General features: G+C 46.3%; 1 protein-coding gene across 1 annotated transcript in view; it reads left to right on the top strand.

The window, feature by feature from the left end:
- The window catches only part of LOC121531646 (SH3 and multiple ankyrin repeat domains protein 2), a 140,952-nt gene that overhangs the window by 34,937 nt on the left and 82,164 nt on the right, over positions 1–23,851 (top strand). Inside the window, exons 10-11 of the mRNA XM_041836997.2 lie at positions 4,407–4,728; positions 23,174–23,334. Of these exons, the coding sequence (XP_041692931.2) occupies positions 4,407–4,728; positions 23,174–23,334 (483 nt within the window). The remainder of the gene's footprint in view (positions 1–4,406; positions 4,729–23,173; positions 23,335–23,851) is intronic.

Below are 23,851 nucleotides of genomic sequence, written 5' to 3'. Positions count from 1 at the left end.
AGGACTTCTTTCCAGAGAGACATCAGGGCCTGTAACATACTTTGTTTCACGGAAACATGGCTCTCGGGATATTCTGTTGAAATCGGTCCAGCCAGATGGGTTCTCAGTTCATCGCGCAGACAGAAATAAATATCTCTCCGGGAAGCAGAAGGGCGGAGGTGTGTGTTTCATGGTGTAATTGTAGTAACATACACAGGAACTCAAGTCCTTTTGTTCACCTGACCTAGAATACCTCACAATCAAATACCGACTGTATTATCTCCCAAGATAATTTTCTTTGGTTATAGTCACGGCCGTGTATATCACCCCTCAAGCCGATACCACGACAGCCCTCAAAGAACTTCACTGGACTTTATGCAAACTGGAAATTGGGGATTTTAACAAAGCAAATTTGAGGACTAGGCTGCCGAAGTTCTATCAACATATCGACTGTTGTACTCGGGCTGCTAAAATTCTCGACCATTGTTATTAGAACTTCCGGGATGGTTATAAGGCCCTCCCCCGCCCTCCTTTCGGCAAATCTGACCATGATTACATTTTGCTCCTCCCTTCCTATAGGCAGAAACTCAAACAGGAAGGACCCGTGCTAAGGACTATTCAATGCTGGTCTGAGCAATCGGAATCCACGCTTCAAGATTGTTTTGATCATGCGGACTGGGAAATGTTCCAGGTAGCTTGCTAAAATAATTTAGACGAATACACTGAAACGGTGACTTCTTCCACGTCACCGACACCGACTTCTTGCTTCCGTACAAGCTAAACACCTTCTTCGCCCGCTTTGAGGATAACACAGTGCCACTGACGTGGCCCACTACCAAGAACTGTGGGCTCTCCTTCTCCGTGGCCGACGTGAGTAAGACATTTAAGCATGTTAACCCTCGTAAGGCTGCCAGCCCAGACGGCATCCCTAGCGCGTCCTCAGAGCATGCGCAGATCAGCTGGCTGGTGTGTTTACGGAAATATTCAATCTCTCCCTATCCCAGCCTGCTGTCCCTACTTGCTTCAAGATGGCCACCATTGTTCCTGTACACAAGAAAGCAAAGGTAACTGAACTAAATGACTATCGCCCCGTAGCACTCACTTCTGTCATCGTGAAGTGCTTTGAGAGACTAGTCAAGGATCATATCACCTCTACCTTACCTGTCACCCTAGACCCACTTCAATTTGCTTACCGCCCCAATAGATCCACAGACGATGCAATCGCCATCACACTGCACTCTGCCCTATCCCATCTGGACAACAGGAATACCTATGTAAGAATGCTGTTAATTGACTATAGCTCAGCATTCATCACCATAGTACCCTCCAAGCTCATCATTAAGCTCGAGGCACTGATTCTGAACCCCGCCGTGTGTAACTGGGTCCTGGACTTCCTGACGGCCGCCTCCAGGTGGTGAAGGTAGGAAACAACACCTCCACTTTGCTGATCCTCAACACTGGGGCCCCACAAGGGTGCATGCTCAGCCCCCTCCTGTACTCCCTGTTCACCCATGACTGCGTGGCCAAGCACGCCTCCAACTCAATAAATCAATCATCAAGTTTGCAGACGACACAACAGTAGTAGGCTTGATTTCCAAAAATGACAAGACAGTCTACAGGGAGGAGGTGAAGGATCTGGGAGTGTGGTGCCAGGAAAATAACCCCTCACTCAATGTCACCAAAACAAAGGAGATGATCGGACTTCAGACGGGCATGTATATGTGCTTTATTGAACAGGGGGACCTTGCGGGCGCTGCAGGATTTCAGTCCTTCACGGCGTAGTGTGTTACCAATTATGGACTATGGTCCCAGCTGCCTTGAGATCATTGACAAGATCTTCCCGTGTAGTTCTGGGCTGATTCCTCACCGTTCTCATGATCATTGCAACTCCACGAGGTGAGATCCAGCATGGAGCCCCAGGCCGAGGGAGATTGACAGTTATTTTGTGTTTCTTCCATTAGCGAATAATCGCACCAACTGTTGTCACCTTCTCACCAAGCTGCTTGGCGATGGTCTTGTAGCCCATTCCAGCCTTGTGTAGGTCTACAATCTTGTCCCTGACATCCTTGGAGAGCTCTTTGGTCTTGGCCATGGTGGAGAGTTTGGAATCTGATTGATTGATCGCTTCTGTGGACAGGTGTCTTTTATACAGGTAACAAACTGAGATTAGAAGCACTCCCTTTAAGAGTGTGCTCCTAATCTCAGCTCGTTACCTGTATAAAAGACACCTGGGAGCCAGAAATCTTTCTGATTGAGAGGGGGTCAAATACTTATTTCCCTCATTAAAATTCAAATCAATTTATAAAATTTTTGACATGCGTTTTTATTTTATTTTACGGAAATATAACATTTACATAAGTATTCAGACCCTTTACTCAGTACTTTGTTAAAGCACCTTTGGCAGAGATTACAGCCTCAAGTCTTCTTGGGTATGATGCTACAATCTTGGCACACCTGTATTTGGGGAGTTTCTCCCATTCTTCTCTGCAGATCCTCTCAAGCTCTGTCAGGTTGGATGGGGAGCGTCGCTGCACAGCTATTTTCAGGTCTCTCCAGAGAGGTTTGATCGGGTTCAAGTCTGGGCTCTGGCTGGGCCACTCAAAGACATTCAGAGACTTGACCCGAAGCCATTCCTGCATTGTTTTGGCTGTGTGCTTAGGGTCGTTGTCCTGTTGTAAGGTGAACCTTCACCCCAGTCTGAGATCCTGAGTGCTCTGGAGCAGGTTTTCATCAAGGATCTCTCTGTACTTTGCTACGTTCATCTTTCCCTCGATCCTGACTAGTCTCCCAGTCCTTGCCGCTGAAAAACATCCCCACAGCATGATGCTGCCACCAACATGCTTCACCATAGGGATGGTGCCAGGTTTCCTCCAAACGTGACGCTTGGCACCTGTTTTTGCTTTGTCATTATGGGGTATTGTGTGTAGATTGTTGAGGAACATTCTTAATTTAATCCTTTTTAGAATAAGGCTGTGGAAAAAGTCAAGGGTTCTGAATACTTTCAGAATGCACTGTACACACACACGTGCACACACACACACACACACACACACACACACATATAGATACACATACACACAGTCCCACCCCTCTCCTCCCCAAGAGCTGCCCCACGAGAAAAAAATAATAATTCCATTCCCCACCCCCAAGACCCCCTGTCCCATGCCCCCGTCCCCAATGCAAACACATGGTTAACCTTTGCTAAACCAGCTAAACAGATGCTCTTAGTGAAAATGTGTTTGTAGTTACTTTTATAGCTAATAGGCTATGTTAGAGTTTACACTTCCTCTATCAATTATAATGTGTGGAGGTCAAAATATTGGAAAACTATCTACCAAATCTATTCATTTTAAAATGTTGATTACTTCTCCTTGCCATTATCATTCACCTGATGCTAAGACACAAACCTTTTTTGCTAATGTATGATGGGGGTCCCTGGATTGCCGGTTTGCCTAGGAGGGGGTCCCTGGGCAAGAAAAGGTTGAAGACCCCTGATGTAGATCCATACATATCACCCATCTTTAATTAGCTATGCCTCTACTGTTGATGATAGACCATCCAGACATCAGCGTTAGTGGGAGAGTCAGGTGGAGGCAAGGAGAGGCAGGAGGAGAGGGGTTGGGACCTGCCATTGGGGGTTGGACATGTGACCTTTCCTCTCAATGCAGCATGGACCTACTCTATATTATCATGCATTCCATAGGTACAGTCACAGTTTTGAGGGGTCATCGCTTTAAATTGTGCTTTTGAGAGTCTTGCACACATACTCAGGCCTTTTGGAAGAGGTATTCTGGAGAGGCCTTTTTTATAGACCCTTCTCCTATGACACAGTACGGTTGTTTTCTTTTCCAAAGCAGTGTCGTTTCTCTCACACAGTGGCCTATCTTCTCTGGGTTAAACAGTGTATTGCTGTATACAAGCCTCTTCTTCCTCCCTGATATTTAGTAGGCAGCGGAGAAATAAACATCATCATTAATCATGCTTCAGCTGTGTGAGCCGAGCACTGCATCAAACACGGGGGAATTCCACCAACGCTCTTATTATAGCTTGAGTTGAATAGAAGTTCTCTTCTCCTCCAGGCAGCCAGGCAGCCAGGCAGCCTGCTCTGAGCCTGTGAGACCAGCGAGCTTAGAGCTCTCATTGCAGCTCCACTAAGGCTCAATGATGCTTATTAATGCCTCGAGGTTGGAGACTACCTTTGGTTCTCTATTGAACCCAAATAAGCAGTGGGTGTGTGTGGGTGTGTGTGGGTGTGTGTGTGTCCGTGTGCGAGAGAGAGAGCGAGAGAGAGAGAAATAACCACTTATTCTGTTATTCAACCAGCTTATTTTGGAGAAACAATGATGAAATTATGAAATTATGAAATGACAAATTATGTAATATTTCTCCTTGTTGAAACTTGTTCTAATTTCCCTCCCTCCCTTCAGTGCCTTTCAGGGAGGCGCCGGCCCAGCCCACCCGGCGCCAGCAGGTCCCACGAAGTACACTAACTGCTCCACGGTCTATGCTCCAACGCTCCAACAGCGACAACAACCTGAACGTGAACAACAGGTCACCCCTGCCCTCACCGAGCCACTCTCCCCTTCGTAGCCTGTCACCCCATCGGGCCCAGCAGCAGCAGATGCCCAGCCCCAATGGAACAGTCAGGACCATGGGGAAGGGGGCTCCCCGCCCTCCCCGCTCACGTTCGCCCTCCCTGGGGCGCCTGGGGGAGGAGGCACACAGACAGACCCCCCAGCGCCAGCCCAGGTCAGTCACGAACCAGGATTTAAATTATACATTGACTCTTGAGGGCCCCCAACATCTCTTGTGGGTGCCAAAGCTGAAATCATGGAATTTTTTACGGGGGTCCATATTGATATTGTAATTCTTATGGGTGGGCCCTGATTTGTTATGGAGCTGCCCAACCTATTATTTGAACCATGTTACCGACTTTAGGATACACTGATATATGGTGTCACTTTCCAAAAAGTTAGGGTTAGGGTTAACCCTAACCCGTTACAGAACCTGCTATTACAAAGGAGTATTTTGGCCCAAAACATCTGTCCCAAAAGTCCCTGGAGTACATGGCAGCTTGGGAATAGAGATGGAAGATTTGTCACACTCACTGAAAGTCTGATCCGTCTTTCATGAAAATGTGGATGGGTGGATGTGTATGTATGGATGTGTGTGGATGTTGGCCCATGCAGCGTCATTGCATCTTGGGGAGTAGAGATGCTAGATGTGCTCAACCGTCGGTCCAATCAATCTCTCTTAACCTTTTACTGCAGTGGGCTAAATCAGGGTCACACAGTGTTTCTTGGTAGTCTTAAACAAATCTACTTTGAAACAAATGTATACACCTGGTTATGGGCTTTAAAAAAAGAAGACGCCTGTTCCATGTCAGATATAGAGTTGAAATGTATTCAATTCTGAGATTGCATCCCAATATTACACTTTATATACATCACAGAAGACAGAAATAAAACAAAACCGTTTGACATAGAAACACCGGATTTTCTGCATATTTTAAATAAAACAAAGTTTATGAATTATGAAATTAAGAAAAATATGAATAACATTCCATCCATGAGACCACTAGGTAATTGACTGCGGGAAAGGGATCTACGGTGTGGATGTTGGAGTGGATGTTTGTGTTTTAGACAGTTGTCTGGAGTATTGAGTAGGAGTATATGTTGTGAAATCTTCGGTCCATGTTAATGACCACGTGTGTGTGCGAGTGTGAGTGCGTGCGGGTGTGTGTGAGTGTGTGAGTCTCTTCACCTAGCAGGGGGGTCTATGGAGAGCACAACAGGCTCAGTAAATGGGCCATGCCAATTACTCACTGCTCACGTAAGAAGGAAATTAATCTAAAATGAATCTAAAAATGACAGAAATCACGTTAGTGATCCTATGAAAATTTGACCTTTTTCTCCCCTTTGCTTTCCCGTGTTCAGCCCGTGTTCAGCCCGTGTTCAGCCCGTGTTCAGCCCGTGTTCAGCCCGTGTTCAGCCCGTGTTCAGCCCGTGTACAGCCCGTGTTCAGCCCGTGTTCAGCCCGTGTTCAGCCCGTGTTCAGCCTGTGTTCAGCCCGTATAATGAGTTGTTGTGATTGCCTCACTATGCCTCCTCTCAGTCAGGTGAGCGATGATTACTGGAGTATGAATACATTATTACTGGCACTTTACTGCTTACTGGAGTATGAATACATTATTACTGGCACCGTTACTGCTTACTGGAGTATGAATACATTATTACTGGCACCGTTACTGCTTACTGGAGTATGAATACATTATTACTGGCACCGTTACTGCTTACTGGCGTATGAATACATTATTACTGTCACCGTTACTGCTTACTGGAGTATGAATACATTATTACTGGCACCGTTACTGCTTACTGGCGTATGAATACATTATTACTGGCACCGTTACTGCTTACTGACATATGAATACATTATTACTGGCAGCGTTACTGCTCACTGGAGTATGAATACATTATTATTGGCATCGTTACTGCTTACTGGCATATGAATACATTATTACTGGCACCGTTACTGCTTACTGCTTATGAATACATTATTACTGGCACCGTTACTGCTTACTGGTGTATGAATACATTATTACTGGCACAGTTACTGCTTACTGGTAAATGAAAACATTATTACTGGCACCGTTACTGCTTACTGGAGTATGAATACATTATTACTGGCACCGTTACCGCTTACTGGCGTGTGAATACATGATTACTGGCACATTACTGGTGTATGAATACATTAATACTGTCACCGTTACTGATTACTGGCATATGAATACATTATTACTGGCACCGTTACTGCTTACTGGTGTATGAATACATTATTACTGGAATCTTACTGGTGTATGAATACATTATTACTGGCACCGTTACTGCTTACTGGCATATAAATATAGTATTACTGGCACCTTATATGCGTATGAATACATTATTACTGGCACCGTTACTGGAGTGGAGCAGTTAAAATGGGACACAGCTAGTTCCTCCCTATACTCATTATGACTATACTCATTATGACAATACTCATTATGACAATGCACAATATGACAATACTCAAACACAACCATTGGCTGCTGTGGAGAACCTATTTTCATCCTGTTCTTGTTTTGCATAAATACCTCAACCCACGACTCCCCCTCCAATTTAAACATCCTTATGTAATCACTGTCTTTAGTTCGGGGTATGAGGGGTGGGTTTATGCATGACTGAGTTCCAAATGACACCCTATTCCATATATAGTGCACTGACCAGAGCCCTAGGGGCGATTTGGGGAGTAGGGGTGCCATGTAATCTCGGTGGTAAACAAGGATGTGCTCTTTGTAGCGTGTAGCGGGTAACTGCTTTTACTGGGTTATATGTTGGTATCTATTATTCATCCCATTCATAATGATCTCTTATGTGTCACACAGTACCTTCCACAGCACATGTTCACAGTACAATACCCTAGTGTTGCAGCAATGTTAGCCTCGGTTCCAGGCTTTTTATTTGGGAGTATGATTTTTGGTCCAACGTAATCCACAGTCTTACCATCACGTTGGCACTGTACGAAACACAACCAGTGTCTAAAGGTACAATAACAGCTAATTTGTCATGACCTCATAACTATGATTTTTTTTTCTCCATAATTTTTGTTTGCACCAAACTGCAAAAATATGATGGCCACTGTTTAAGCATATTCCCCAGCCTCTCAATACTCCACCATTACACCAACATACTGTAGCAGTTAGCTGACACTGATTTAGGCCTTTCTCAAATGCTTAAGTGCAAGAGCGACCGTAACTTGCTGGTCCATGGTATAAAAAAGGTTGAGAAATATTAGTTAAGTGTGACAGTGGACAGCTTGACTTTTAAACAGGAAGGAGCAGTCTGTCTGGCTCAGCAAACCCTCCCACACACGCACGCACACACACGGCTATTAAGTGTATAGCCTTGACTTAAAGGTCAATGGTTTGTTTGACTGCTGCCATATAAGAAAAGGTCAGACATTTTACTGTATGATTACACCGTGGCAGTGAATGGCCATGACATGATTAGGCCTACGCATTCATAGCCTATGAAGTGTTTAGCATTTACAATAAGTTGGATTTAACTCTCAATATTTGATGCTATAGCTACACAAAAACATAATGTAATGTACATTTCAGTATTGTTGGATGAGACCCTAGAGTGCTTCACACACTGCATCCTACATTTTACTCCCATGGGACCCCTGGGAACGTATTGTGCAGACTTTGCAGTCTCTTTCCGCCTTTTATTGATAATTTCTTTGATACCCAGCACCTGGTCAGACACAATGGATGTGTATGTCATGTTTTCCTACCCTATAGTGCTTCACACACAGTGGGAGCTAAAGCAGAGGAGGATATATGCTATTCTATGTTATGCTAGGTAGTTAGCATGAGGGATGACTTTTGACTGTGACTTTGACAGAAACTCTTTAGTGATTTCCATAGTAGGCTACCTAGTACCTACTCACAGTAAAACAGAGGAGGCTACGCTATGCTAACTAGGTACCTACAGTGACGCTACAGTATGCTAGGTAGTTAGAATGAGGGATGCAGATTATGCTATGCTAGGTAGTTAGCATGAGGGAAGCTGAGTAAGCTATCCTAGGTAGTTAGCATGAGGGATGCAGACTATGCTATGCTAGGTAGTTAGCATGAGGGAAGCAGAGTATGCTATGCTAGGTAGTTAGCATGAGGGATGCCTTTGGCTGTGACTTTGACAGAGTCTCTATGGAAGCTTAATGAGGCAGCAGCCACTGAGGGCATGTGGAGCTGCTCTTCTCCTCTCCTCTGGCCCACTTTCTCACTCTCTCTCTGCCGCTCTGCTGGGGTCTCATTTATAATCGTTGCATAAATTTCACACTAAATATCTGTTTGCGCCATTTCTGAAAAGAATATGTACGTATAAAAATATTGAGATTTAGAAACTTGGCGTACCCTATACAGTTGAAGTCGGAAGTTTACATACACTTAGGTTGGAGTCATTAAAACTCGTTTTTCAACCACTCCACAAATTTCTTGTTAACAAACTATAGTTTTGGCTAGTCGGTTAGGACATCTACTGACACAAGTCATTTTTCCAACAATTGTTTACAGACAGATTATTTCACTTATAATTCACTGTATCACAATTCCAGTGGGTCAGAAGTTTACATACACTAAGTTGACTGTGACTTTAAACAGCTTGGAGAATTCCAGAAAATGATGTCATGGCTTTAGAAGCTTCTGATAGGCTAATTGACATCATTTGAGTCAATTGGAGGTGTACCTGTGGATGTATTTCAAGGCCTACCTTCAAACTCAGTGCCTCTTTGCTTGACATCATGTGAAAATCAAAATAAATCAGCCAAGACCTCCAGAAGTCTGGTTCATCCTTGGGAGCAATTTCCAAACGCCTGAAGGTACCACGTTCATCTGTACAAACAATAGTACGCAAGTATAAACACCATGGGACCACGCAGCCATCATACCGCTCAGGAAGGAGACACGTTCTGTCTCCAAGAGATGAACGTACTTTGGTGCGAAAAGTGCAAATCAATCCCAGAACAACAGCAAAGGACCTTGTGAAGATGCTGGAGGAAACAGGTACAAAAGTATCTATATCCACAGTAAAACAAGTCCTATATCGACATAACCTGAAAGGCCGCTCAGCAAGGAAGAAGCCACTGCTCCAAAACCGCCATAAAAAAGCCAGACTACGGTTTGCAATTTCACATAGGGACAAAGATCGTACTTTTTTGGAGAAATGTCCTCTGGTCTGATGAAACAAAAATAGAACTGTTTGGCCATAATGATCATCGTTATGATTGGAGGAAAAAGGGGGATGCTTGCAAGCCGAAGAACACCATCCCAACCGTGAAGCACGGGGGTGGCAGCATCATGCTGTGGGGGTGCTTTGCTGCAGGAGGCACTGGTGCACTTCACAAAATAGATGGCATGAGGTAGGAGAATTATGTGGATATATTGAAGCAACATCTCAAGACATCAGTCAGGAAGTTAAAGCTTGGTCGCAAATGGGTCTTCCAAATGGACAATGACCCCAAGCATACTTCCAAAGTTGTGGCGAAATGGCTTAAGGACAACAAAGTCAAGGTATTGGAGTGGCCATCACAAAGCCCTGACCTCAATCCTATAGAAAATGTGTGGGCAGAATTGAAAAAGCGTGTGCGAGCAAGGAGGCCTACAAACCTGACTCAGTTACACCAGCTCTGTCAGGAGGAATGGGCCAAAATTCACCCAACTTATTGTGGGAAGCTTGTGGAAACGTTTGACCCAAGTTAAACAATTTGAAGGCAATGCTACCAAATATTAATTGAGTGTATGTAAACTTCTGACCCACTGGGAATGTGATGAAATAAATAAAAGCTGAAATAAATAATTCTCTCTACTATTATTCTGATATTTCACATTCTTAAAATAAAGTGGTGATCCTAACTGACCTAAAACAGGGAATTTTACTAGGATTAAATGTCAGGAATTGTGAAAAACTGAGTTTAAATGTATTTGGCTAAGGTGTATGTAAACTTCCGACTTCAACTGTACATACGTATGTTTCCCGTTATATAAATCAGACCCGTCGTAAAACTGTGCGCGTGTGAACAAGCATTATAACTCAGCCTGTAAAACGCCCTCCATTCTCTGTTTATGGTGACAATAACGCCCTTTATTTGTTGTATAATTTGGTACTTTTGGAATTAGATAGTGCCAAATATTTGGCTTGTAACCATAGCGGATCCCTTTTTGGTGCTATTTGAAGGTTCTATAAGGAACCAATCTCATAAGGTTCTAAATGGAACCTGTATGGTGCTATAAAAAAATAAAAAAAACATCCTTATGGTTCTATAAAGAGGCATTAAAAAAAGTATATATAGTATATATATAGTATATATAGCACCAAAAAAGGGTACCGCTATTGTTACAACCCTATATAGAACCCTTTTTATGGTTCTTTATATCACCTTTATGGAGAATGGTTCTGTAAATAACCTTTCTCAATCTCAAAGGTTCTTTGGAGATCCTTTTGAAGAACCATACAGGGTTTTTTATTCTGGTTAGCCATATTATATTGTTAAAATTCCATAAGGTGTTATTATTGTCTTCATTGACAAGTTGAATCAGGTGTACTATCTCTGGAACAGCTAGGGGTCCCCGAGAAGAGAATTGAGAACCACTTCTCAATTGACACAAGGCCATACGTGAGTCTTTCACAAGACACCGTGACTGGCCATAGTAATATGTAATGGCATAAAACAACACATTAGATAAACTGGAAGGACACTCACGGTTGCACAAAAAGAGCTGTGAGCAAACCACGCCCCAAATCATTCTAATGACCCGCCACTCCTACAGTTTAATTATCACTAAAAGAGTAAAGAACCCTTTTGTGAACTGCAAAGATCCATTGAAGGGCTCAAACAGTTATTTGAGTCATTATAGTTCCACATAGAACCATCACCCTTCCCAAATAACCATTTTTTTTTGTGTGTGTTCAGCAAAACTTTAAATGCATAGCCTATCTATTTACTAGGCTACTAGGCCTAATTAAATTAGAGATGGTAATTGATTGTATAACTGCTTCAGGAATGCATCACGGCCAGAAAAGGTGAGGAATTTATTCTGCAATGGTAATGAAAGTTAAATAAATAGTAGATAGATTCCTGTCTAATTATTTTAGATTCCAATAACAAAATACATTGATTTTAGCTTTTCTTTCTTGTTATTATGTTTTCCTATGAATAAGTGTGTCATCATGTCACCCATTTTCACAAAATACTTACTTGCCTGCTTGCAATACAATACTTCTACCACAAAAAAAAATGTATGTATGCATGGTCTGAAGTTTGCATGTTTTGGGGTATTTTTGCACATAAGCAAAAAAAAAAAGAGGACTGAGCACGCCCCCATTCTCATCGACGGGGCTGTAGTGGAACAGGTTGAGAGCTTCAAGTTCCTTGGTGTCCACATCACCAACGAACTATCATGGTCCAAACACACCAAGACAGTCGTGAAGAGGGCACGACAAAGCCTATTCCCCCTCAGGAGACTAAAAAGATTTGACATGGGTCCTCAGATCCTCAAAAAATTCTACAGCTGCACCATCGAGAGCATCCTGACTGGTTGCATCACCGCCTGGTATGGCAACTGCTTGGCCTCTGACCGCAAGGCACTACAGAGTACATCACTGGGGCAAAGCTCCCTGCCATTCAGGACCTCTATACCAGGCGGTGTCAGAGGAAGGCCCTCAAAATTGTCAAAGACTCCAGCCACCCTAGTCATAGACTGTTCTCTCTGCTACCGCACGGCAAGCGGTACCGGAGTGCCAAGTCTAGGTCCAAAAGACTTCTCAACAGCTTCTACCCCCAAGCCATAAGACTCCTGAACAGCTAATCATGGCTACCCGGACTATTTGCACTGCCCCCCCACCCCATCCTTTTTACACTGCTGCTACTCTGTTAAGTATTTATGCATAGTCACTTTAACTCTACCCACATGTACATATTACCTCAACTACCTCAACTAGCCGGTGCCCCCGCACATTGACTCTGCAACGGTACCCCCCTGTATATATAGCCTCCCCTACTGTCACTTTATTTTACTGTATATATAGCCTCCCTACTGTCACTTTATTTTACTTCTGCTCTTTTTTCTCAACACTTTTTTTTGTTGTTGTTTTATTCTTACTTTTTTTGTTTAAAATAAATGCACTGTTGGTTAAGGGCTGTAAGTAAGCATTTCACTGTAATGTCTGCACCTGTTGTATTCGGCGCATGTGACCAATAAAATTTGATTTGATTTGATTTGAAGCAACGTTTATAAATGAAGCCCCTGGACTCTATCACTGTGTGTGTGCGTGTGTGTGCACGTGTCTGTGTGTGTGTGTGTGTGTGCACGTGTGTGTGTGTGTCACAGTTAGGGCTGGGGCGTCATTGACATTTTATCAGCCGGTTATTGTCATGCAAAAGTAGGCGGTCTCACAGTAATTGACCGTTAATTAACATAAACATATTTAGCATCTCCAGGCCTCCACACATACAAGCTGCTGATGCTTGCCTTTGGAACATCTACATTTTAAAAAGTCGAATAAATCAATTTAATATACACCATCCCAATAAGTCCATTATTTATTTTAGTCAGGTCTAAAGAAACATTATGACATGAAGAAAATGTATTTCAGAAGAACAGAATATGAGTTGGCCTACTGTATGTTAGTTATCTGGCTTTGCTCCATGCCATAGGCTGTAGGCTTGTTCATTTAGCTGACAAGATATGCTTATAAATCCTGTGCCATTATTTTATTTTATATGATTTTATAGTAAGAAGAATATAATAAAAAACGGAATAAAATAGAAAGGATATTTTTCCCATTTTGGAGCGAGTGTGCATGTGAAGTGGCTATGTTGAGCGTAAAAGTGATAATTTGAAAGAGGTCCTAGATGCTAGATTTAGAGTTATTTAGCAACTTTAGTTGTGAATGATATAAACCTTAGAATGTCTTACAAATCAATTCATACAGTGGGGAGAACAAGTATTTGATTCACTGCCGATTTTGCAGGTTTTCCTACTTACAAAGCATGTAGAGGTCTGTAATTTTTATCATAGGTACACTTCAACTGTGAGAGACGGAATCTAAAACAAAAATCCAGAAAATCACGTATGATTTTTAAGTAATTAATTTGCATTTTATTGCATGACATAAGTATTTGATACATCAGAAAAGCAGAACTTAATATTTGGTACAGAAACCTTTGTTTGCAATTACAGAGATCATACGTTTCCTGTAGGTCTTGACCAGGTTTGCACACACTGCAGCAGGGATTTTGGCCCACTCCTCCATACAGACCTTCCCCAGATCCTTCAGGTTTCTGGGCTGTCGCTGGGAAATATAGACTTTTAGCTCCCTCCAAAGATTTTCTATTGGGTTCAGGTCTGGAGACTGGCTAGGCCACTGCAGGACCTTGAGATGCTTCTTACGGAGCCACTCCTTAGTTGCCCTGGCTGTGTGTTTCGGGTCGTTGTCATGCTGGAAGACCCAGCCACGACCCATCTTCAATGCTCTTACTGAGGGAAGGAGGTTGTTGGCCAAGATCTCGCGATACATGGCCCCATCCATCCTCCCCTCAATACGGTGCAGTCATCCTGTCCCCTTTGCAGAAAAGCATCCCCAAAGAATGATGTTTCCACCTCCATGCTTCACGGTTGGGCTGCAGGATTTTAATCCATGACAGCGTAGTGTGTTACTAATGGTTTTCTTTGAGACTGTGGTCCCAGCTCTCTTCAGGTCATTGACCAGGTCCTGCCGTGTAGTTCTGGGCTGATCCCTCACCTTACTCATGATCATTGATGCCTCACGAGGTGAGATCTTGCATGGAGCCCCAGACCGAGTGTGATTGACCGTCATCTTGAACTTCTTCCATTTTCTAATAATTGCGCCAACAGTTGTTGCCTTCTCACCAAGCTGCTTGCCTATTGTCCTGTAGCCCATCCCAGCCTTGTGCAGGTCTACAATTGTATCCCTGATGTCCTTACACAGCTCTCTGGTCTTGGCCATTGTGGAGAGGTTGGAGTCTGTTTGATTGAGTGTGTGGACAGGTGTCTTTTATACAGGTAACGAGTTCAAACAGGTGCAGTTAATACAGGTAATGAGTGGAGAACAGGAGGGCTTCTTAAAGAAAAGCCGGAATTCTTACTGGTTGGTAGGTGATCAAATACTTATGTAATGCAATAAAATGCAAATTAATTACTTAAAAATCATACAATGTGATTTTCTGGATTTTTGTTTTAGATTCCGTCTCTCACAGTTGAAGTGTACCTATGATAAAAAATTACAGACCTCTACATGCTTTGTAAGTAGGAAAACCTGCAAAATTGGCAGTGTATCAAATACTTGTTCTCCCCACTGTATATGGGCTGCATGGTGCGACTATAGGCTATTGATTGTAAGGGTTGGTGTGAGGTGTGACCCAGGTGCGGTGCAGGATAGACAGTAGGCAGTAGGCAGAGATGGTGAAACAAGGAACTTTACTGATGGTCCCGAAGCCAGGATACAAAAGAACGGACTTTACACGAAAAATAAGACTCCAAAAAACTGTCTGACAGCCAAAATACAAAATACTAACTGCGACTGAAATAATAAATATACAGGGAGAACACTTATAACGTACCTGTCCATACGTACCGCGATCAGACACTGATTAGTACTGCTAGGCATAGTGAAACTAGCAGAGAAAACAGAGCAAGGGAACACAGGGAAGTGAGGGCATAAATACACAGATGAACAGGTAGACACAAGTGACACCAATAGGATCATGATTAGTCCAGACTGTGAGTGAGGAGGTGCCTAAGGTTCTCGGAGGATGACATTCTAGTGGGTCGCTCCGGAACTGCGACCCCCTCAGCCGTTCACCTCGGCGCCACTGGGTGGAGGCGATGGAATGTTGTTATCAGCCCTGGGTCCAGAATGTCCCCCCTGTGCACCCAGGACCGCTCCTCTTGCCCATAACCCTCCCAGTCCACCAGAAATTGGAGACCCCTCCCCACCCGCCGGCAGTCCAGGATCCGGTCCACAGTAAAAGCCGGCTGCCCTCCGACGAGGCGCAGCGGGAGAACATGATGAGGAGGGGGAGCCAGGGGACAGGTGGCGACGGGCTTGAGGAGGGACACATGGAATGTGGGATGCACCCGCATGGTGGTGGGAAGTTGCAGGCAGTAGGCCAATGGGTTGACTCACCGGACCACTCTGAATGGCCCGACGAACCGGGGGGACAGCTTCCTGGACTCCACGCGGAGGGGAAGATCCAGCATGGAGAGCCACAACCTCTGTCCTTGGCGAAAGACCGGGGCCGGGCGACGCCTGCGGTTGGCCTGATATTGAGACCTGACCAAGGCCTGCTTAAGCGCCACCCGTACTTGCCTCCAGCGACAGCAACTGATGTGGGCCTGGACCGACGGAACCACCGCCTCCTCCTCTTGCTCGGGGAATAGGGGGGGTTGGTACCGATATTGGGACTGGAAAGGGGACAGGCCAGTGGACGAGCAGAGAAGGGTGTTGTGGGCGTACTCCACCCACGGCAGTCGCTGACTCCACGTAGCTGGGTTGCTGGAGGCGTAGCAACTCAGCACCCCCTCCAGATCCTTGTTGATGCCCTCCGTCTGCCCGTTCAACTGGGGATGGAAGCCGGAAGACAAGCTGACGGAAGCGCCGAGGCATGTGTCGAATGCCTTCCAGAACCTGGAGGCGAACTATGGGCCCCGATCCTACACCACATCTTGGGGAAGGCCATGGACCCGGAAAACGTGCTGCACCACCAACTTAGCCATCTCCCGGGCCGACGGGAGTTTGGGAAGGGGAATGAAGTGGGCAGCCTTTGAGAACCGGTCCACAACGACCAGGATGACTGTGTATCCATCAGAGGGGGGTAGGGCGGAAATGAAATCCAGCGAGATGTGGGACCAGGGGCGCTTGGGGATAGGCAAGGGTCGGAGCAGCCCTACTGCGGGCTGACGTGAGCACTTTGTGTGCGTGCTCATTGGGCAAGCAGCCACGAAGGCACGCGTATCCCCCTCAGCAGATGGACAACAGAACCTCCTACGCAGGAACGCCAATGTCCTGGCACCCCCTGGATGGCTGGGGAGGTCGGACACGTGTGCCCACTGAAGCAGTTGCGAGCGCGCAGCCTTGGGTACGTACATCCTCCCCGATGGAACTCCGCCCGGATCGGGCTCCCGCCGTAGCACTGCTCTGACCAGCCTATCAATTCCCCACGAAACTGTGGCAGCAATCAGGGCGTTGGGAACAATGGGGTCTTCCCTCTCCACCAGGTCCACGGGGTCAAACTGCCGGGAGAGCGCGTCAGGCTTGGTGTTCTTTGACGGTATGAGATGGTGAACCGGAACCTAGTGAAGAACAACGCCCACTTGGCCTGGCGCGAGTTGAGCCTCTTGGCCCCCTGAATGTAGGCTAAGTTCTTGTGGTCAGTCCATACGACGAATGGATGGCCGGCCCCCTCTAGCCAATGTCTCCACTCCCCCAGGGCGAGCTTGACCGCTAGCATCTCACGGTTCCCCACGTCATAATTCCGCTCCGCCGGGGACAGCCAACGGGAGAAAAATGCGCAGGGGTGAGTCTTACCATCCGTGAGGAACCGCTGGGACAGGATTGCTCCCACTGCAATGTCTGAAGCATCCACCTCCACAATGAACGGCAGAGACGGATCAGGATGCCCGAGGACCGGGGCCGATGTAAAGCGCCGCTTCAGCGCATCAAATGCGTTCCCCGCTTCCGGGGTTCAGGCGAAGGAGCGTACGCTCGTCTGGGTGAGGGCTGTCAGGGGAGCGGCTAGGGAGCTAAAATTGTGAATAAATCGGCTACAAAAATGTGCAAACACTAAAAACCGTTGTAGTTGCTTGAGGGATGAGGGCTGGGGCCAATCCAGTACCGCGCTGACCTTGGCTGGGTCCATCCATAGGTCCCCCTGGGTGACGATGAACTCCAGGAAGGAGACTGTCTCAGTGTGGAACACACACTTCTCCGCCTTGATGTAGAGCTGGTGACGGAGAAGGCGTTGGAGGACCTGCCGAACGTGCTGCTGGTGTTCACTCATGTCCTTCGAAAATATGAGGATATCATCCAAATACACGAATACGCTGTAGTCGAGGAGGTCCCGGAGCACGTCATTGACCAATGCCTGGAACACCGCAGGCGCATTGGCTAGACCAAACGGCATGACTTGGTACTCGTAATGCCCACTTGGTGTGTTAAACGCCGTCTTCCACTCGTCCCCCTCCCGAATCCTCACCAGGTTGTAGGCATTACGTAAGTCCAGCTTGGTAAAGACACAGGCTCCCTGCAACGACTCGAATGCAGTCGTCATCAGGGGGGAGTGTGTAGCGGTTCTTAACCGTGATGTCGTTGAGCGCCCGGTAATCAATGCACGGCCGCTGCCCACCGTCCTTTTTCCCCACGAAGAAGAAGCCCGCTCCCGCGGGTGAGGTAGAGGGACGAATGTGTCCCTCGACAAGTGCCTTGTCAATATACTCCCTCATGGCTAGCGTCTCCGGCCGGGACAAGGAAAACAATCGCCCTCGTGTGGGCATGGCGCCCGGCAGGAGATCGATCGCGCAGTCATATGGCCTGTGAGGAGATAGGCCCTTGGCATGCCTCTTACTAAACACCTCCCCCAGATCCCAATACTCCCGGGGAACGCCTGCCAGGTCTGGGCGTAGGACGGAGTCTGTAGCCGCTGTCCTCCCAGTGGCAAACGCCGCTAGGGCGGTAGGCGGTTCGTAGAGCGGGACCTGGGGAAGAGGTGAGGACTGGTAGGTGGTCTGGGATGGTGGTTTGGGCTGATGAGTGGTCGGTGGAGACCGGAACGGAATGCGGCGGATTCTCCCTCCAGGATGAGCCGCCCCGTGGACCAGTCTATCCAGGGTTTGTGGGTGACCAGCCAGGGGTGCCCAAGGATGAGGGGACACTCCGGAGAGTCCACAATGAAAAACTGGATATCCTCCCATAGCCCCCCCGCCACCCGGACACGCACGGGGACAGTGCGCTGAGTGATGAAGCCCGACCCCAACGGCCGGCCGTCCAGGCCCATGACCGAAACCAGCTCAGAGAGGGAGAGCAACGGAACGCTCCACCCTTGGGCCAGCCCCGCGTCCATCAAGTTTCCTGTGGCCCCAGAATTCACCAATGCATGTGCCCGACGCGTAGTGTGTGCCCACTGAACCCTGACAGGGAGAAAAGTCAGGGAGTCTCTGGTGTTGGGGTTTAGGTTCCGGCTCGCTAGCACCCCTCCCTATACTAACGAGCCCTCCCGTTTACCCGGCTTCTCCGGGCTGATATGGGGACGCGGAGGCACGCCTTGCGTCATGCTTCTCTCGTGCGCCCTCTCACGATGCCGATTGTCTACCCGCACCGAGAGGTCGACGAGGCTGTCCAGTCGCTCAGGCAGCTCCCTGAAGGAGAATTCATCCTTTATCCCCTCCGATAGCCCCTGAGCGTAAAGAACGACCAGGGCGGCCTCCTCCCATCCTGCCTCTCGAGCCCGGGTCCGGAACTCCACGGAGTAGTCGCCACCGAACGGTCACCCTGCCGACAGGCCATGAGCTGCCTCCCGGCCTCGTGCCCCGACATCACCCGAGAGGTGTCGAACACCTTGCGTCGCTCCCGGGTGAATAGGTAGGAATCGGAGCACGCCGGAGTAGCCCAGGAAATGGCCCGACCCGTCAACAGAGTGATAATGTAGGCCACCCGGCCCTGCTCCGTCGGGAAGGAGGAGGGTTGTAGGCTGAATATCAGGGAACACTGGGCAAGGAATTCCCTGCAGCCCTCTGGACATCTGTCGTACCTCTCCGGAGGTGGTAGGCGGGGTTCCCGCGATGTCGCAGGTGAGACAGGAGACGCTGCTGCTGGTCGAGTGTCCACCCTGCTCTGCACGGCGATCGTCAGCTGGTGGAGATTCTCAGTGATCTACTGCAGGCCGCGGTTGTGCTGGTTCAGCATGGCTCCCTGCGTTGCCAATGCGCAATGATACTGTGCTGCCTCTGCTGGGTCCATATTGGTGCGTAGTAGGCAGTAGGCAGAGATGGCGAAACAAGGATCTTTACTGATGGTCCCGAAGCCAGGATACAAAATAACAGACTTTACACGAAAAAGAAAGGCGGCACAAAATAATACTAACTGTGACTGAAATAATAAATAAACAGGGAGAACACTTCTCACGTACCTGTCCATACGTCCCGCGATCAGACACTGATTAGTACTGCTAGGCATAGGGAAACTAGCAGAGAAAACTGAGCAAGGGAACATAGGCAAGTGAGGGTATAAATACACAGGTGAACAGGTAGACACATGTGACACCAATAGGATCATGATTAGTCCAGACTGTGAGTGAGGAGCTTCCTAAGGTTGTGGGAGGATGACACCTAGTGGGTCGCTCTGGAACTGTGACCCCCTCCTGTATCAATTGATGATTTGAAAAAGTAGCGAAAAAAGCTTGCCCCAGGCTGCACAGATGTTCTCTCATCAAGCGATCATATTTTCACCCATCATACTATTATCAATTTAATCTTGTCTTTTGATTTAGAATGGTCCATTATCAAATGAGCAGGAGGCCGTATGCTTTCCTGCTGGTCCGTTTTGTAGGCTACTTCGGTTTTATAGCGGAGCATGTGCTTAATATTAGTAGCTGAGGAATAAATATAACACTTAATTCACTCCACGCATCAACCACTGTTTGAGGAGCATGGTCTCGCTGCCTGACAGGTGATATTACGCCAAAACTCTGTATGCCATGGGCTCTCCGACCTTGTTCCTTCAGGTTTCGCAACTAAACATATTTCACTAAACTGTTGACAGCCCGTCTGCGTGCTTGAGAAATGAATAAAGGAGAGAGAGGAGGAGATGGAAATGCATGGTGGTGAGATATTCTGTATAGCTAAAGGTAATGTGTGACCCAATAAATTATGAAAATATAAAACATTCCCTATTATTAGACTATTCAAAATCAAATCCAAATTTATGAATTTAAGGCTAACTGTAAGACGCCCTGCATAATCAATGAACCAACAGCCATCGCGTAGGGCTTTACGTTCTCTCCCAGACTCGTGGATATACATTTTGGAGCATAGCATAAGGTAACCAGTCCATCCAGTATGCATAATAATACAGTCCACAGTCAAAGGCTAGACTAATTATGTATCAAAGACATCTTACATCGGTTTTGTTTAATATTTTTATGCCATGCATGTGGTAGGCTATGTATTTTATGAAGGCGCAATCAGAATTTGTATTCCCCCCCAAAAATTCGGTATTCTGCTCATAAGCCTATGCATAAGCTCTAATATGTGTATGGGTGTTTTGAATTAATCATCACCTTGGAAAGCACTGTCCATTTCTTTGTGTTAGGCTTTGAAAAAACATCCACAACAACGTTTTATACTGTTTCAACCTGCTGTTGAACTGTTTTGATGACAAGTGTTTGATGTGATTTTCGAGTGCATATGCATTGATGTCAAAGTGGTTAGAAGGACAATAGAGCCCTGAGTACCAGGCCATTAGGACCTGATGGTAGTTAGCAAATTGGGTACTACCAAAGCATGTGCATAAAAGGAGATTACCGTGACTCAACAGTCACGTGGAATTTGACTGCTGTCATGACTCATATATATGGTCACCGCAACAGCCCTAGTCACAGTCACACTGTGTACCTGGGCTGGGGGAGGAGTCACACTGTGTACCTGGGCTGGGGGAGGAGTCACACTGTGTACCTGGGCTGGGGGTGGAGTCACACTGTGTACCTGGGCTGCGGGAGGAGGCTCGCCTCTCATCCCCTGGGCTGATCACAGGCAGTGAACTCACCAGGATGTCACCACTCTGCTGCTGCTGCTGCTGCTGCCTTGGTTGTGTGTGAGATGTGTACAGTACGCCATCGTCAACATCTCTATCTGAGCACCCCGTGTCATCTGTGGAGCTTCAATATGTGTTGTTATTGTCGGTGTTAACCTTGTTCTTTTACGCTGTATTCCTGAGAGTGACACTGAACGTATTTGAAGTCTAAACACTGTCACGGTTTCGGCCGAGGCTGCTCCTCCTCCTTGCTCGGGCAGGCTTCGGCGGTCGTCGTCCCCGGAGTACTAGCTGCCACCGTTGTATGTTTCGATGTTCGTTTGGTTTTGTCTAGTTGTTGTACACCTGTTCCCTGTTAGTGTGATTATGTACCCTTTATATGTTCCATTAGTTTGTCATGTGTTGTGTGTAATTGTTTTCACCTGTCGTTTGGTGCAGTGCTGTTTGCCAGTCACTCATTTTGTACCGTCGCACTGTTGTTTTGTGCGCAGTCGGTTTTGGACTGTTTTACGCACTGTGGCGTATTGTTCGCCTCCGGGTTGGTTAGACCCGTTTTGTTATTTTGGTTTATGCAAGTAAAGTCTGGTTTGACTTAGCTCCTGTGTCCTGCATTTGATTCACACCACATCCGCATCAGAGTTCGCGACAAACACTCTAAGTCCACACAATATGTTTATGTGCAAATTAGCCTTGCTATGCAAGGCTCTTGTGCAAAATAGACAAGAGAATCGTAAATTGGGGCCCTTAACTTCATACTGTAGTGCAGAAGCCATTCTAATGATTCCATCTACGCCCTCTTCCCCTGTGTAATTTCTCTCTATAAATCAGAGAGAGGTAAAGTGCTGTGTGGATAATAGTTGTGATTAGTTTCCCTGTTGTCCTCGTTGTGTTGTAGAACAGATGATGTGTGTAGAGAGTAGGTCTGGACCACAGCCAGGGGTGGTAACAGAGCCCCTGTGGAGGGACACACACTGTATAGTTACTCCGCACAACCATTGGACAGAGATAGTTCACTGCTTTAATTAGCTAGAAGGAGCACTTGTGTTGTACCAACAGAGGAGAGCTTCGTCACTGCCTCAGGCTTCATTATAAAGCTGTGTCCAAGGGATTGTACCCTTATACCAGTGGACCCTCATAGTAATTAAACTGTCCAAGCACTATCCAATAACTTGAAAAATTGTGCTGGTGTTCTGGATTTAGAAACATTTATGCAGTATTGGTAAATGTTTTTTTTTGTAAATATATATATTTTTCCTGTGTCCCAATTGCTACATATTTCACTTATCCATGCTATCGGATGTCAGACTTTTGAGTGTGAAATGAAACATATCAACATCGTGTTGAAGATCAGCACAGGGTTGATCATACTCATTATTATGGATGTATCCACTTCCAGATATGACCTCATATTGTAGATCGCCACTTATACAGCAGTCCAACAGAGGGCGCCATTGTACAACCTTTCATTCTGTGTCAGTGGCGCTTGCCTCTGCTACTGAGGTGTGTTGCTCACTGAGTACAGTACATACCCATATCATACCCATATCATTTATATGTTATCTGAAAAGATTTATGTTCCATATCTCTTCCCTGTCCTCTGTCCTGAATATCCCCTCTAAACACATAGTACAATGTTTCAGGAGGTCACAGGCTGCAAAAGTATGCCTTACGCCCAAAAGACTGTGCTCCATTTAATAGACTACCTAAAGACTGGGCACCATTTAATATACCAGTGTATGTGACCACAGGAAATCATCCAGTCTATTTTTGTGACTGCAGACTAACCTTCAGCTTACACCACTCTCTGTTCCTCTCCTCTGTCCCTCCAGCCCACACAGGGGTCGGGAAGCGTTCTCTGGTGGCACAGACGGCCAGGGGCCCCAGTGTAAGCTGTACAGTGCTGTGGCAGGGAAGCACTTTGTGGTGACTAAGTCCTACCAGCCACAGTCCGAAGGGGAGATCACCCTGTACCAGAACGACAGGGTCAAAGGTGAACATCCCGCCCACTGCTCTTTGTTTTTTTCCAGAGGGAAGCAGTGCTTGAATTGGGTCACATGTTCTATTGCTTAAGTACTCGTCCCTCTATATTTGCTCTGAAATATGAACACCGTTACTCATTGTGTATTTATTCCTTGTGTTATTATCTTTCTACTATTTTTCTATTTTTCTCTCTGTATTGTTGGGAAGGGCCCGTAAGCAACCATTTCACTGTTAGTTTACACCTGTTGTTTACGAAGCAAGTGACAAATAACATTTAATTTAATTTGATCGGTACCATGAAATTGAAATGAGTACCTGAGCCTTTTTAATTCCACTCCAAGCTCAGGAGAGAAGAGATATTAGAGGGAACAGTCTTTATAGCCACTCAGAGGGATGTTGGAGAGAAGAGATATTAGAGGGAACAGTCTTTGTAGCCACTCAGAGGGATGTTGGACAGAAGAGATATTAGAGGGAACAGTCTTTGTAGCCACTCAGAGGGATGTTGGAGAGAAGAGATATAACACTGA

This window comes from Coregonus clupeaformis, chromosome 19 (genome assembly GCF_020615455.1).
Source record: "Coregonus clupeaformis isolate EN_2021a chromosome 19, ASM2061545v1, whole genome shotgun sequence".
Classification (NCBI taxonomy): domain Eukaryota; kingdom Metazoa; phylum Chordata; class Actinopteri; order Salmoniformes; family Salmonidae; genus Coregonus; species Coregonus clupeaformis.
The sequence above is the reverse complement of the archived record's forward strand: the minus strand, read 5'-3'. Positions and strand labels throughout refer to the sequence as shown.